This window comes from Populus euphratica, unplaced genomic scaffold, assembly GCF_000495115.2.
Source record: "Populus euphratica unplaced genomic scaffold, PopEup_1.0 scaffold671.1, whole genome shotgun sequence".
NCBI classification, from domain to species: domain Eukaryota; kingdom Viridiplantae; phylum Streptophyta; class Magnoliopsida; order Malpighiales; family Salicaceae; genus Populus; species Populus euphratica.
In genome coordinates this window covers 53,303-70,843 of record NW_011500540.1, presented here as the reverse complement: position 1 = coordinate 70,843, position 17,541 = coordinate 53,303, and the positions used below count along the sequence as shown (strand labels likewise).

The following is a 17,541-nucleotide window of genomic DNA, read 5'->3' as shown; positions in this document are numbered from 1 at the left end:
CTTATAGAAAGCAAGTTGAACTAAATTATGAAACTCAATTCTTAATTTTCTCAATGTTGAATGATGAAATTGAAAAAAAAAATTCAATTAAAAAAGGACACAAAAAATAATTCGAGTTATCTCGAGTTAACCCATTAAATACTATTCTAGGGTCATGATGCCGAAATAACATAATAGAAAGTAAAAAAAATAAATTATAAAATCTATTTTTCAATCAATCTAATATTAAAAAATTAAAAAAATTAAATTAAAAAAAAAACCTGAGTCAACACTTTTAATATGCCAAACTCTGATTTATATAATAAAAGTGTAATAACTCAATAAAAAAATAAATTTAATATCAAAGATGATAAAACCCTTTCATCTTTTAGTTTATAGTTGATAAAATTATAATTATAATATAATATAAGTTTTGCAAAGGTTGATAGGTCTCCCAATTGGAACATTGAAGTTGTCATAGCATAAAAAGTAACCGCAAATTGAATGATGTTTTAATAGTATTAGTTTTGTGCTATAAGATGTAGAATTATGACTCCTCCATCAACTGCTGACTGTCTTAAATAAATTTCTAATCTTCGATATTAGATAAGGCAATAAATATGATGGTTACGAGGCTCGGGGGTAGCTAGCTTTTGATCAAAGAAGTAGAGAAGAGAAGAGAAAATATAAGGGAGAATATTTTGAAAAATGATTTGAATTCCTTTGTCCTTTTTTCGGTGAATTTATTTATTTTTATAGTTTATCAACCCTATATGCCTCATAGGCGTGACCGCTACAAAACCTTACAAGGCACTCTTTGATAATTGAATTTCACCATACAATTACATCAACACTTGCGAAGATACCAGTCAAATTATAATTTAATTTACTTTTTCTAATTTGACATTAAATGTATCATTAGATCAGTTATCTGAATATTATCCTAAACTAAAAACTTGTTTAGGAACGCAGTTGAATCTGCATTTCTAAAAAAAATTTAAAAATTTTATTTTTTATTTTTATTAAAATTTAATATTATTTATACATTTTGGATCGTTTTGATGTACTATTATTAAAAATAATTTTTAAAAAGTAAAAAAATATCATTAACATACATTTCGGCACAAAAAATTTAATGATAAAAGAATACAATCCACATATACTTTGTCTAAAAACACTATAACCATTAAAATCTCAAAAACAAATTTCAAAAGTTTATAATTATATGGAATGAAATATAAGTTTTTTTAAAAAAAAAACTTAGCACAATAATTTTTTATATAAAATAACATAATCAATAAAATATTTAGAGATATAACACACTTGATTGTGTTAAAAATAGCATATATACATGCAAGTCATATTTATTATCTGCAACTAGAGAGTCATTAATGCCAGACTCGCAAGTTACAATGCAATCTGAAACTTGATTAAGAGACACATCTAGGAATAGTTTCTTATGCCATTAACTCTCTTCCTAAATAAATTATAATTTGCACAATTTCAATTTTCTAACCTCAAAACACAATTTATATAAGTAACACATAATATTTTCAATTATAATTAACAAAATTAGATCAACAATTAACACAATATAACATAACATAACATTTTATTAAATTTAAACTAACTGTACATTTACTGATCATAATTTTCATATGCCGGTCAGGTTAGATTTTATTTAATTTGGTTTTTTTTTATCTTTTTTAGTTTAATTTCGAAAATAATCGATTAATGCGGGACTTGACTAAGCAAACAGAAGCAGTGCTGTTGTTGACCATGCCCCGTGACTTCCCGTCCAGTTTTTTCCCCCTGTTTTGTTGGGTTTTTTTAAAAGAAAGTTTGTATTTTTTTTTGGGATTTTTTTTAATTATTTTTCCTGTATTCTGTTGAGTTTTTTTTATCTGGTAAAGCGCGATGCTTTGATGGATAATTAGTGTCGATCATGATTGCTGGTGTCGTAAAGGAAAACTTTAAGCTCTAAATTATTGTTAAAATGAGCTATTATTTTACTAATTACCATCTACTCGTGGATTGTAATGCATTTGATGACCGCTTTGTATCGTGCTGGTATGTTGAGCCTTTTTGTAGTTTGTTTAGCTGAGATAGCATTTGACTACACGCATGTTCATGGCTATTATGGAGCCCTATTAATGTGCTAGTTACAGGTTGGAAGGCGAATTGAGTCGATGGTTCTTCCACTAGAGCTACTGCAACAGCTCAAGCTTTTGGATTTTACTGATCAACAAGAATATGAAATGTGGCGGAAGAGAACCATGAAAGTTCTTGAGGCTGGACTTCTTTTGCATCCCCATGTGCCATTTGATAAGTCAAATCCTACTTCACAGCGACTGCAGCAAATTCTCCATGGAGCTATGGATAGGCCTATAGAGACTGGAAAGAATAACGAGTCCTTGCAAGTGCTTCGCAGTGCTGTTATGTCACTGGCAAGTAGATCTGATGGGTCTCTCTCAGAGATATGCCACTGGGCTGATGGGATTACATTGAATCTTCGACTCTATGAAGTTCTTTTACAAGCCTGCTTTGATGTTAATGACGAAACATCTATAATTGATGAAATTGATGAACTGATGGAACACATAAAGAAGACTTGGACAATCCTTTTATTTCACCGTTTTGTTGCAACTGGCCAAGTAGAAACGGATCTGCTTGATGCAGCTGATGGTAAGCTAGCAGAAGTTGCAAAAGATGCGAAGACAACAAAGGATCCGCAATGCTCCAAGATTTTGAGTTCTACATTGAGTTCAATATTGGGATGGGCAGAGAAAAGAGTCCTCGCTTATCATGACACTTTTGACAGGGGGGATGCCGAGACCATGCAGAGCATTGTTTCTCTGGGGGTGTTGGCAGCCAAGATTTTGGTTGAGGATATATCTAATGAGTATCGCTGAAAGAGAAAAGGTGAAGTAGATGTGGCTCGTACCATGATTGAAACTTACATCAGATCATCACTACGCACTGATTTTGCTCAAGTAAGTCTTTGCAACCTAGTCGATAGACATGAGACATGAGAGCCATAGTTCTCAATGACCTTGCTCTCATTTATAGTATGAGGGCACTTGCTATCTCTACACTGCATGAACCTTTAGGAATGGGATTCAGAATGCAGTGCTGAAGTGTTGTTTACTTGGTCAGCACCTTATAATAGTTAGAGAGTTTATGAAGGATTGAGGAACTTGTTACATCGCTTTTCTTTGAAGATCTGCTCTTCTTTTTTTATTTCTTTTTCTTTCCCCAATGCTTGATCAATATCTTAATGTGTGTGGCTACTTAGCATAAAGAATGGAATAAAGGCTTCCTTTTTCCTTAAAAATAAATAAATAAATAAAATTCAAATGTCTGCTATATATCTTTATATAAATTTCAAAAAAGATTTCTGTTTGGTGGCTTTATATTTTCCATTTATTTCAAGATAAGCATATGCAATATATCTTTATATTGGCTATTCAAATTGGGTTAAGATAGCTGTCAAGAGGTCAACTTAGTGCTACCTGTGATGAGCATAGTTTAAGCTCAAATTAAGTGTGATCTCATAAACAAAAGCTAGCCTCCAAGTAATTTTTTTATTTTCATGAGCTTCTTCCATGAACACTATAATTGCATTGAGAGAGATGGAGAGGTGCATCTATGTTAATATCAGTTCTCTTGGCTGGCTAGATGACTGTTTTATTTGGCATAAAATTAGAGAATGGAGAAAGCAGACTCAAGCCGGAGAGCATCCAAAAACCAGCCAAACCCTCTTCCTATTCTTGCCATTCTTGCAAAGGATGTTGGTGAGCTGGCAGTTAACGAGAAGCAAGTATTTAGTCCAATACTGAAAAGATGGCATCCTTTCTCGGCTGGTGTCGCTGTGGCCACTCTTCATGCTTGCTATGGAAATGAGATAAAATAATTCATATCTAGTATAGTGGAATTAACACCAGATGCCGTGCAAGTGCTTAGAGTCACAGATAAACCGGAGAAAGATCTGGTGCAGATTGCTGTAGAAGATTCAGTGGACAGTGATGATGGTGGGAAGGCAATAATCCGTGAAATGCCTCCTTATGAAGCTGAAGCTCCAATTGCCAATCTGTTGAAAGGATGGATCAAAGCAAGACTAAACAGACTTAAGGAATGGGTTGACTGGAATTTGGAACAGGAGGTACTTGTTAACTTGTTTGTACTGCTGTTTCTGCATTGATTTTTCCATCATTAAATCCACCACTGCACAAACTTGCAGATTTATTCTATTGAATTTGGTGTCAACCATGTCAACATTGACATGTTTCACTTACTATTGATTATGTTACATTGTTACAAGACTTTCATGAAAGTTAATCCATTATGCTATTGCAATCTTGGCTTGTAAAAAAGCTAACCTTTGAAGTAGACATACATCGAGGAGGCTAGAGTTGAATGTTGGCAATGAGATATTATGCTTAATTGGATAGCCTGCCCATCAAAGAGGTTCTGTTATGACATTTATGATAGTTTGCAAACTTGTGATAGATTTGTGCAAGCATTTTTTAACCTTCCATGCTATCATATGCACTCATCTGTTGAATTTTCTCCCCAGTAGCTGTCAGTTTTGACTGTCCATTCTTTTCTTTGATGTATTTTTCGTATGATCTGTAATAACCTTTCCGTGAGCTAACCAGCTTGTGTAGGTCTGGAACCCGCAGGCAAATCAAGAAGGATACGCTCCATCTGCCATTGAAGTTTTGCGGATTATTGATGAAACTTTGGATGCATATTTTCAGCTGCGAATACCAATGCATCCGGCACTGCTACCTGACTTGATGGCTGGTCTTGACAGATGCCTTCAGTATTATGCAACCAAGGAAAAATCTGGCTGTGGTAAATGTTTGCAAAGCTCAAATATGTCCATGGCTTCAGTTTCTTGAGTTTCTAACAACTGCAATCAATCGGTCTGATATGTAGGATCACAAAATACATACGTTCCAAATATGCCAGCATTGACCAGATGTACTGCAGGATCAAAGTTTGCATGGAAGAAGAAAGATAAGTTACCAAACACTCAGAAGAGAAATTCACAGGTTGTGACAATGAACGGGGATAATTCCTTTGGGGTGCCCCAGCTGTGTGTTCGTATAAATACTTTGCACAGAATCCGATCACAGTTGGATGTAATAGAGAAGAGAATAATAACCCATTTTAGGAACACAGAATCTGCTCATGCAGAAGACTTTACAAATGGTTTGGCAAAAAAGTTTGAACTAACACCAGCTGCTTGTATAGAAGGAGTTCAACAACTAAGTGAGGCTGTTGCTTACAAAATCATTTTCCATGACTTGAGTCATGTTATGTGGGATGGTTTGTATGTTGGAGAGCCATCATCTTCTAGGATTGAACCCCTTACCCGGGAGCTTGAGCGGAATTTGATGATCATTTCAAACGCAATACATGAAAGAGTTCGGACACGAATTATTACCAGCATAATGAGAGCTTCCTTTGATGGATTCCTGTTTGTTTTGCTTGCGGGAGGCCCTTCTCGTGGTTTCACGCTTCAGGACTCTCAGATAATAGAGGATGATTTCAAATCCCTTAAAGATCTATTTTGGGCCAACGGGGATGGCCTGCCTGCCGATTTGATAGACAAGTTTTCAACCACAGTCAGAAGTATCCTTCCCCTTCTCAAAACAGATACAGAGAGAGAGTCTAGTTGAGCGTTACAGACGTGTAACCTTGGAGACATATGGCTCTCCTGCCAGGTCTAAACTTCCATTACCTCCAACTTCAGGGCAGTGGAATCCTACTGACCCAAACTCGTTTCTCCGTGTGTTTTGTTACCGGAATGATGTGGCAGCGTCAAAGTTTCTCAAGAAGAACTACAATTTACCCAAGAAACTGTAACACGCTGAGGTGATGTACATGGTAACTAAGCAGGCCTTGTCCTGTGGTTCTACTTGCCTGTGGCCAAGATGACACGAACAAAATCCTCCGTGGCATGCTTGGACAAGCAGGACTGCCTTGGGAAGCTGCAGTGAACTTGTATAGTACTCTGTAAGTTAATTCCAGTCGCTCTTTATCAGGATCAGCAACCCAGAGTGAAGAAAAATTGATAGGGGATAAGTCTTGCCAAGCTTGCTTGGTGGCCAAAATGGTACAAGATCCAGGACTATTTATTTGACTATATAGCTCCCCAGATTTCTTCTGCCCTACAATTTTATTTTATTTTTGTCTATTCTCAGCTGCATTTTTTTATTTTAACCTTTCCGAGGTTCTTTTTTCTTTTCTCGATAAATTCAATGTTACCGAGTAGCAGTTCTTTATTAAACGGTGCAGTCCTGGTATAGCTTCATTATGTTGATTGTAGTGCTTGTATTCTTTTGTAAGTATAAAGGCATTGGTTGATTTGTTTCCCTGCACCTGTTTGTTCTCCCTCTCCTATCTCTCCGTCTCTAGCAGCATTTCCTTCCTATATACCATCTTTAACTCAACACTCCACCTTTCCTTGCCACTCCAATTGGCGAGCCGTCAAGACCCCCAACCTATTGTCTGCACAAAACAGCTTGGAAGGTATTTTTAAAAAAAAAAAAAAAATCTTGGATCGTGGTAATGCTGTGCATGAGGGCATGCAAATGCTCGTTCAGGCGGCGTAAAGCATCTCTCGAATGTGACGGAAGGATCACGATTGCATTTTCGAGTGAAGGATCACGATTGTATTTAAGGTCATTTGCATTTCTTTAAGCATACCATTATACAACAATAGTTGAAACTGCTCCATGGCAAGCCATCATCGATACAACTCAGATGAAAACTTCAATAGCAGAGTTGTGTTAGCATCTGGGCACCTCCTTTTCTGCTAACAAGAGACTTGTAATGTAATTCTGCAAGGAGATGTGAAGTTCGATGTCTGCAGCCTTCTCAAAGTAAAACTTCTAGAAATAGTAGTGGTTTCTCTTGTGAAACATTGGCAACGCAAAACTTTAAACAAACGAGTTACACAAGCATGAACCGAATTCCAAATCCACCATCAACATTCCTTCGAAATGATGGTGATCATGTGGCTTGAATGCTTGGTCGTAAGGAAAATAGATAAGGTAGCAAAACGTACTGTGCATTAAAATCTTCATGAATGTCAAAAACAAAGCATCACTGTTCTTCTAAGATGGCACGCCCAAGATTTGTAGCAAGGGCTAGCCTAACAGAGTCTAATGCCTCTGCTGGCAAGTCAGTGGCAACAATGCCTGGTCGCAGGCTTGCCATGGACAATTCTTGCAGTTTATTCAACAAAAGGTTTGTTTGGGAGACATTTAGCAAAGGTCGCCCTTGCCAGCTAAGCAGTGTCAACTGCAATAAAGAATCATCAACTAGCAATTAGTCGGGCATGCATGAATTCAATTAATCATATGCACATTCTGTAACACAAAAACCTACTGTTAAAATATATCAAACAAAACCTCAAACTCAACAAGAAATTGAGATAAAATAAATATGGTTAGCCTGCTCAATATCGAAAACCTGCAAAAAAATGTAATCTGGCAATTTACATTTAAAAAAATCCAGACCTGTTGCAAAATATGGAAATTCCAAGGCATGCACAGAATAAACTTCTACAATACACTGCACTCTTTGCTATCTCAGAGATATTATTTAGAGAGGAAAGGAGAAAAAGCTTACAGAATCATAAAGAAGAGGCAGCCAGAAACGTTGAGGAGTAGAAGGGTTCTTCATAAGCTGCACATTCACAAAACAGAAACTAATAAAATACCAAACCTTGCAACATATATATTATTTCAAAAAAAACTCCATCCAAACAGGAGATCCGAGATAGCAACGAGTGTACTGCAAAATCACAGCTTATTGCTGCTTGTGCAACCACTTCATATTTCAACAAATGCACTACATTACAAGATCCAGGGTCTTTAGAATCTGTAGATTGTATTGAATGATACTACATCAATAGGATAGAAAGTTTGTTGATTAAACATACCAACATGAGCAAGTCAGCAGCATGCCGAGCAGCATCTGGAGTTTTCCTCTCACAAACCTGCTGTAGCAATTTCTTGAAATCCCTATACCTGTGACACATCTAGTTTTAGAACCAAGATTGAAAATGAAAACAAAAAAAAGAAATGGAAATGAAGTAAAGGGAGGATTATGATCACTGCCGAATTAGAGAAAACTTATACTTGTGCAGAAACTCAAGACTCCCAGCAGGCTTTGATTCCGAACCCAACAATTCAATTAAACCCTCCCATTGCTGTACAGACAAACAATATGAAAAAAAAAAATTACCAAGGTTATTATTATTATTATAGCTCAAGTAATTTAGCATTGGCTGGCTGATCAAATCAATGATTGCAATGACAACCACCTTGAAGCTTTCACCAGAGATTGACTTTCCAACAGAATCAAACAACTGCTGGGCAATCTTGTTAAGGAGAAATTCATCCCGAGCTTGCTGAAGCCAGAAAACTCCCAAACCTTTCCTGCCATGCTTCCAGTGGTACACTCCAGCAATCTATACACAATTATTAAATTTGTTAGTATAAATGCCCATGTACCTAAAGTCTTGCAATACTCAGGAGAATCTGGCACTAAAAGACTTCTGCATGTATACAATATAATGTGTTTAAGTTTCACTATAAACAAAAGCTACAGGCAGAGAATTCACTGAGCTCAAAGATACAAGACTTTTGGTGCGTTCATGCATAAATAAAGTCAAGGATGTGTTTTAAGATTTCATATACCTTCATAATGTTTGAGCTGACATGGTCGAGTTCATACAGACGGCAAATTTCTAAATTCTGCAGGCAGACAGATAAATGTCTATCAATCAAAGATTTAAACATCAACTATAAATGCATCCAAAAAATTGACACAGGGATGACACTTCAAGATGAACCAAGTACCTTAAGCAACAATTGATTGTGTTGGGCAGGCTGCCTGTATAATAAAACCTCCAACAAACTCATTCCTTGCCTCATACATGATGTCAAGTAAACAGGAGCAATCTGCAGGCAGAAGAGAATTGAATTAAGAAATACTGACAAAATAGGAACGGGTAAATTACTGCCAAGGTAATTACACACAAAGAGGGAGTTAATAAGGACAAAAATAAGACAAAACATTGCCTAAAAAATGAGCAATAGAACAGATAGAATATCCACCTCCACACTTCATATTCAAGAACCTTATGCCTTGAAAAGTACACAACCAGGAACTTTAAGGTTGAATCCCAAAGTAATTGGGTTGGCTCTCTCCAAGAACAGGCAGAATTTATTATTCGTTTTTAACTGAAACTGAATTTCTAAATGCAATGAGCTAATAGAAAGTAAATTGAAGTTAAACATCTCCTAGCATAAGGATAAATGAAAAGACATTTGAATTTCTTTTTTATCCAAACAGGTCAGGTCTACTTTTACATCAAAATAGATTGTGTTGGAGCTCCTTCATGACAGCCCGTGCTAGATGTCAAAGTTATACCATTGTTTAGATACAATTCTGCCTCTTCTACAGGAATTCAAATTTGTGAATGATTTATTCTTGAGCTCAGTTCCAATTGTGTACTAAATTGCATATCCTTCTCCTTAAATCCTACTTTTGTATATATTCAAATATACTGTACATTCCATATTCATTACACAAGTTAGCTTGGATTCAAGGATCTCAAGTATGAAATATTATGTACTGATCTACTACTAATATTAAAACTAACCTTCTAGCATAATCTGTCATTATTACAATGGATTTAATTAGCATGCCATGATTCAAGCAGTTTGCACTTACTTGCCAAGTCAAGAAGTGAGAAGTTAGAACTTGAGCATAAACAAGACGATGGAGCTCTTCCATACTTATTCCCCCTATGTCATCATGCTCCTTGTGTAAAAGAATATCAGCTTGGTCGCTCCTAGCAGTCAATAACTCTATGGCATGAGTCACCATCCTGTTGCAAAGTCATCAAAATATAGTTTAAAAGGGTTGTTTGGGAGAAGTTTTCTTAAAAGACAATAAAATAAGCTTCTACATGTTGAACCAAAATGAGGATAGAGAGAAAATTAATAAAACTCACCAAGGACCAAACCCTCTTGAGCATTCAGCCAATACAACCTGCAAATGTTTGAAAACTCAAAAGAGTTTATAAGAAAAAAGAAAAAAAGGGAGTAAAACAATGGACAATACAACCTAGCAGTTTCAGATCCAAATAGCTCACCTCAGTATTTTCCCCAATAATTCCAATTATTAGCCGCAGCAGCTTATGTGGACTAGACATTGGTTTCATCTTAATGCATTTCTGAGCTAGGTTGTACATGCTTTCAAACCCCTGACCCAAGAAAAGAATTAAATGGAATCTCAAATCTTGCAAAAAGATAAAAAATCATCAGCAGCATAGGATTAAGACACAAATAATTCGGTAAACTTAAAGAATAGTAAATATGCACTTACAACAGTGAATGGCCTTATGAACAGGAAGTGAGATATATACAGCTCTATCCAATGGGATGTTGCAGTGCAGAGAATCCTGGTGTTTCCCAGCATGATCTGGATCAGATTTTTCAAGCCCTCCCTGGTTTGATGGTGATCACATAGAACCCAGAATGCGCTGGAATCCAGCTTAGTTATTTGTTCTCGCCATTTCTCCCATGCCTAGAAAATAAAAGATAGTAAGGTTATATACATACATATATGTATATGTATATTTATATGTATATAGGAAAAGAAGATAGAAAGATTCAAATATAATACTAAAATGCACAAGTACCTTCATAAAATCAGGTTTGGCTTTAAAGCATTCACCTAATTTTCCATTTTTTAATTCTGGACGCATGCGTGGCATCATTGAAATTAGAACAGCTACAGTCTCAACTAGCCCATTCTCTGTCTGCTCAATAACAGAAAAACACACAGGACTTAAAATGCAACTGTGAAAACGGATGCATGGATACCAAGGAATCTTCATTTTGACAAAGATTCACATAATGAATCAAGAAGCACAAAACAGAACCTAAAAATGAAACCCAAACAACTTATGTTGGTTGGTTAAAAAAAAATCAAGGACAAAACAGTGTACGAGGGTGTTTGGAAGTATGGTAGAGGGTGTTTTTCACTTAGAAATACATTAAAAAAAAAAATTGTTTCACTTAGAAATACATTAAAAAAAAAAAATTGAAAAATTTATTTTCAACATCAGTATATCAAAATGATCAAAAAACACTAAAAAAATCAATTTGAAGCAAAAACAAATTTCAAATTTTGACGAAAGCAGGTTCAACCTCATTGCCAAACACTCCTGATCCTCAAATTGTAATATATCAGCTCAATCATCAAATGCATGGTTATTACATATTTATGGACAGACATAAATTCCACATACATCAAATAAAGACGCTCTCAAGCAAAGAGGTTTAAATTAAATGAACAGTTAAGATTTTAATGTCAATTGACATTTACAGAACAACCAATACTTGGCCAAGCAAGCAAAAATAGTCACTAAAAATAGCATCCTTCTCAAGGTGACAATCTAAAAGGCATAAAAAGTTTGCAGAAAATGAAATTTAAGAATAATTTTCAAACTGTGTGTGCCTATTCAATCAATCATCATTAAATTCTTACCAACCTCTCTAGGGCCAATCTGATCCAGTTGATAAGATCCATGCAAGCGCAAAAGTTTCACCTGCAAGAAAAAAACATTAAGTCCTGCATTAAAACATTTGTCATCATTTCATCGCCTATAAGAGGAACTATACCACTCAATAGACTACAGGAAAGACTGGACCCAAGGCCACTTTACCACAATCTCTAGCCAACCAACTGCTAGTGCAGATGATATCACCTCCCAATATTTAGGATCATCTTCAATGACCTACATAAAGCAATCATATAAGATCCGATATTCACAAGAGAAAAAAGTGAGTTCACATAGGTTTTGACCCTGGATATAATAAATGTCAAATAAGTTGCGCAAAATTCCAATCTAAGAATTGATTCAATTGAACATATGCAACCAAATTTCATCTCATTTCAACATTTGAAGCTGGAGAGGCTTGCCAAACATCCAGCATTCGCATAGATAGTAGACAGAAATAGACTCAAGCTCCATTCATGGACAACCCAATACAGAGAAAACTTTTTCGCTAACATGATTACATTTAGCAATATTGCTTGCCACCTTTCCCAATCATGATATTGAAAAATCAATTTCAGATCATATGAGAGCATAAGTTTAACATTTATACTCACAAATTTATTAGAAACTTAGTTAAGCAAAGAAAAAAATCAAACTGTTTAATAGAACTTGAAAAAAAAAATCCAGAACATAATCAAACCTGTAAGGTAACTAGTGTCCCTTGAAACTCCACAAGTTTTGAATGAACAGCTGGCTGGTCACCTGATAACAGGCAATCATAATCCTGGCAAGACCAGCAAGAATAAGAACAGCAGTATTAACAAAAGGGTTTGATCAAACACAACCCCCAAAACATCACACAAGATAGAAAGCATAAATGATCATTACAGCCAACCAATCGACAAGGCGTTCTGGCAACCAACTCTGACATAATTTGTCTGCATAAAACATTTCCATCAGCTCCCATGCTGCCTTTAAGCTCGTTGGTTCCTCACCTTTCTACACAAAATGATTCACTTAATTAAACAATCAACCACTAATTCTAAGCTCTAAATAAATAAATAAATAACAATTGAGCCAAGGAAATTTCACCTTTAAAACTTCTTTAGGATCTTCAATTAAAGGATTATAATTTGACTTCGGATTCCCAAGTAGTTCTTTTATGTCCTTGCTATACTCCATTACATACTCCCACCTAAAGAAAATAATTTATCCCATTTTCTACTAAAAATAATTCAATAAATAAACATAAATATTAAAAACAACAATTCAAAACTTGCCAGTCAAGGTGAAATGGAGAGGGACTTGATTGTAATTTAGATAAAATTGAAGCTGAATTCTTGCGACTTTGAAGGAGCGCGAAGGGTGTAACAGAGCCGTAGGCAATGCGCCTCCACTGCGCTGGTTCTCTGACGTCGGCGGCTCCGCTGTCGAGATTTACCTCCACAACTTTTCCCCCAATTTCTCCGTCGGAGTCGGAATTGGAAGGCGGGTTACGGAGTAATGACACGCGGAGATTGTTTCCTCGGGCCCAGGAGATTGAGACGCGAGAGATTGGAGGTTTTAGGCCATGGTGAAGCGGGTACACCACGGAGATTTCAGTGTCTGGCACGAATGGGACTAACTCGCCACAGCTGGCAGAAGCCGCAGAATCCGCTGCGACGTCAGGCATTTCGATGGAGGAGTAACGGAAATGACGGAGGAGTAACGATCTAGGGTTCTGGAGGGGTTTTGGAAGGAAAGGAGGACTGAGAGACTGTTATTTTATTGGTTTGCTTCATGTGTAACAAACGCAGCGTTTTTATCTACCGGTGGTTTTCCTAAGTGAAAGGGAAACCTCAATTTATTACGAAAACCTATAAATTGGATCCACCATCTAAAAATTTTATCGACTACAGTCCTAAATGATCCCTGCCTGTGCCTTTGCCTTCACTAAAATATCATAATTAATTTTCAATATTCCATATAACAAATATATTAAAAACGCACGAGAGATTCACTTTAGCTATCCTCATATTTTTTTTATTCATCACTGGTGATTATTTTTTTCCTTTTCATCAAAAAAATAAATGCTTTGAGATATTTTAGTATTTTTACATGATATATAAATTATTATTGTTTATTTAAATATATCTTTATCTCTTCAATGTTTTCATAAATAATAAAATAATCAAAATCTCATAAAAAAATTAAATGGTATCAAGTAGGGGTATGTAGGTATTTTTATATATACAAATAAATATACATATATACCCTTGAATGCAAAATATTTTATTCATTGTTGTTAATATTTCATTGTAAGTTTGATTGAGAATAATTATATAAGTTATCATTAAATAATAATTTTTTATTAAAAGCAGTGTGCTAATTGTAAAAAATGGTCATTCATTATTTTAGATTTTTTTTTTATTATAGATTGGTCATTCATTATTTTAGATTTTTTTTTTTATTATAGATTGGTGTATATGCTCTAAATGTGCTATCACTACACTGACCCTTTCTTTTTTATTTTTCCTTAATTTCTCATTTTTACCCTTGTAGATACATGATGTTCTTATTTGTTTTGTTATTTCAAATTTAAATATTTGAGTTTTGATTGTTGTTTTTTAGTTATTTTTCTTTTTTTAAAAGTTTTTTTTTTCAATTTAACCTCTAGTTCTTAATTTATATATATAAGGTATTTTAATTCGATCATTTTACTTCTAATTTCTTAATTTTTTTATTTGTCTTTTTATAAAAGTTTTTATGGCTTCCAATCTAATCCTTCAAATCAAGTTTACAATTTATCTTTTTTTAATGATTATAATTTTTTTAAAATCCTTATATGTATGATTATATTTTTTTTTTCAATTTTATTTTTTAATATTTAATTTTTTTGAAATTAAACTTTGTTATTTTTCTAAATTAGGTGCTTCAAATTTAATAACCGAATCATGAGTTTAAAAAAGTTAATATTTTTTTAAAAAAAAACTTTATAATTCCTTTTATTTTTAATCAGTTCATTCTAGTTACATAATTTAGACTGCGAGTTTAATGAGATGTCTCATATTGACTTAGCTCTAATTCTCATATTGACTTAGCTCTAATTAACGTTTTTATATATTTGTCATAAATGGTTTTTCATGTTTTGTTTACTCATTTTCAATGCCTAAACATTATTTTTTTATTTAAAAAGTTATTCAACCCCACAGTGAAATGCAAGTATAGGGACTAGTTCATTATTATTGGAGACCGACCATTATTAATAATTTATGTGGGATATCTCAAGTTAACTTGTGTATATCAAATCAAGTCTTAGGATATCTCGGATCAGCTTGTGCATATCAAATCAAGTCCCTACACTCTGAACAAGACTTATAAAACATGACGTACACTCTGTGGTCTATGACTATCAATATTATTAGATAAAAGGAGTCAAGTTGGAGACCATATAAAGAGCGTACCTCTTGGTCTTCATCCACTTTACCATTTTAGCCACCCACTAATGGTTTACTGCTAATAATTGATATTTCTTTTTAATACTTAATTTCATTAAATAAAGTACATGGACCATAAAAATAAAATATTTAATTTTTATCAAACATATTTAATAATATATTTTTAGAAAAAATATGCAAATTATTTTAGATATTTATTTGTAAAATTATAAACATAATAAATTATTTAAATACATAAAAACTCATATATAAAGATTGATAGAGTTAGAGGATATCACTTCCACTATCATACCTGAATAAGTTTTTTTTTTAATGTTTTTTTATATTTTCCCACCTTCATTTTTGTGAAGGTAAAAGCCCTTCACACACACTCAAGTAAAAGTGGTATAATCACTATCCTTATTTCTATCTTTTCTTTCTTTTTTTTTTCAATTTCAATTAAAGCATTTTTTTAAAGTAAAATATAACTTAATTCTTATACTTAGTAAAAATTAGATAGGGTAAATTATAATGTTCTCGTAAATATTATAAAATCATATAAATCATTCAAAAATTTGAAGATAAAACAAAAATATCATGTTTAAAAAAATGTTATATAAGCCCTATCTTTTACTCAAAATCCCATAATTACTATATGGGAAAAATAGATAAATTAAGATTTATTAAATTGGAGAAATAATATAAATTAATTGACATGATTGTTTTTTAATAAAGATGAAAATTATGAAATTCACTTTTTAATTTTGGTCAATTTTATTTTTTTATTTTAATTAATATTCTTTATCTAATTTATTAATATTTCTTAAATTTAGCTATTTCTTTCAAATTATAATTAAGGACATTTTTGTTAAAAGATAATTAAATATTTTATAGTGTAATAGGTACAATATACATCTTCCAACTCAACTTTCTTGTGATGCATACAAGGCATCATATGTCTGCCTTAAATTTCAATTTTGATCATCTCACCATATGAGCAATTTTCTTTCTCCAAATCAATACACAATTTAGTTTGGCCATCATATACTAGATTTTTATTAGTATTAGCTCAGATCATTCTCATGATTGTTACATTCTCAAAACACTTATCAAGTATCTTTTTTATATAAAGTTATCCTTGTTTTCCAACTAGTAATATGAATAAACCTATTATCAAATCTAGCCATAAACTTTAACCTTATTTTTCTAGCAACAACACTATCAATAAATTTTTATATTTTTTTTCTTAGTTATTAAGGGATTGCCAAATTATTAGTAATAATATCAATCTTCACTTTATTGTCAAACCATTCTTAACTTTTCCAGCATCCCTCGTTTGGCTAATAAAATTAAGAATTGTGTATGATTGGAAAGCACTCTCAAATCCAATCTTGATTTCTAAATCATGAAATCCTTTTTTTTTTTAGATTAGTATAGATATGTCTTGCACAATGTCTATGTATCGTATTCAAGAATATCTCAAATACTGCTTTTGAAAGATTTAAAAAAACAAAAGAATATAATAATTAGATAAACAACATATTATGCAATGAAAATTTTGTTGATTAAGAATAAAAGTTACTTTTTACTTTTCAAATATAATGAAATACGGCTTATGATGCATACCATTTTAGATGGATCCATATAATATATATAAGAACCATCATCATTTATCATTGTTATCACACTTAAAAACAACATATGTTACTAAAAACAATATATTATTATCATTCAAACCCATAACCAATAATAAGACTCATGGATCATTTAAATGACATCCATTTATCCAAATAAATTACCTACATCCATTTTGAAAGGCATCTTTCATGTCTTTCAAACAAATATACCATCTCAAATCTCCATAGTGAATTCTCATTCAAATTGTAATTAGGGTCAAACCTAAGAAAATATTGGAGCATAGATTATATTCATTCAACAACTCGATATATGTTCGGAGTTTTATTAAAAGAATCAATGTGATTTATTTTTACCAAAATTTTTGCCTTTCTCTTAACTCTTTATACTTGCCTTTTACATGGTTTAATCCTAAATTGATCTTCTAAAACCATTTTGAGTGCTTCATTTAAAATATTTGGGTTTGTAATAATTATTGACAACTTTTTTTTCATTAATTTTGAATTAGCAACCTTTATGCATGTAGGTCAAAACAACTATGCTTATTTCTTAATGACTTAACCATGAATGTATTGGTACTAGAAACGAGAAAAAATATAAATATTTTTTAAGTACAACCATCCCCTAAATATCTTGTTATAACTTTCTCTTTCTAATTAATATACTTTTTCAATTGGTATTCATGTTTCACTTTATATTTTCGCAATACATCTTTGAAGTGATTTGCATTACTAAAAGTTGACATTCTTCAAAAATTATAGATTCATTCACTATAACCTTAAATCTCTTCTCACTAAAATCTTCTATCATATTCATGCTCTTTTTTTTCTTATTCCTCTTACTTAAATTATCACTTTTTTGCTCATCAAACTTATTATTACTTTTAAATCAATAACAATATTCAATATCTTCATCATT

The 17,541-nt window shown here is 33.0% G+C and overlaps 1 protein-coding gene and 1 pseudogene across 1 annotated transcript; one reads left to right on the top strand and one right to left on the bottom strand.

The window, feature by feature from the left end:
* The first annotated feature begins 1,924 nt into the window (after window positions 1-1,924).
* Window positions 1,925-6,364, top strand: LOC105115289 (uncharacterized; annotated as a pseudogene).
* A 491-nt stretch (window positions 6,365-6,855) lies between these two features.
* On the bottom strand, window positions 6,856-13,444 carry LOC105115286 (nuclear pore complex protein NUP85-like). Its single transcript, XM_011012126.1, has 18 exons — window positions 12,853-13,444; window positions 12,665-12,767; window positions 12,461-12,571; window positions 12,273-12,356; window positions 11,738-11,809; window positions 11,564-11,620; window positions 10,709-10,828; window positions 10,393-10,593; window positions 10,160-10,270; window positions 10,019-10,056; window positions 9,736-9,892; window positions 8,859-8,960; window positions 8,697-8,753; window positions 8,321-8,467; window positions 8,136-8,206; window positions 7,937-8,024; window positions 7,624-7,680; window positions 6,856-7,293 (listed from the first exon to the last, which is right to left on the bottom strand). The coding sequence occupies exons 1-18, from the start codon at window positions 13,242-13,244 to the stop codon at window positions 7,096-7,098; spliced, it is 2,166 nt and encodes a 721-aa protein (XP_011010428.1). The 5' UTR covers window positions 13,245-13,444; the 3' UTR covers window positions 6,856-7,095.
* Window positions 13,445-17,541: the final 4,097 nt, after the last annotated feature.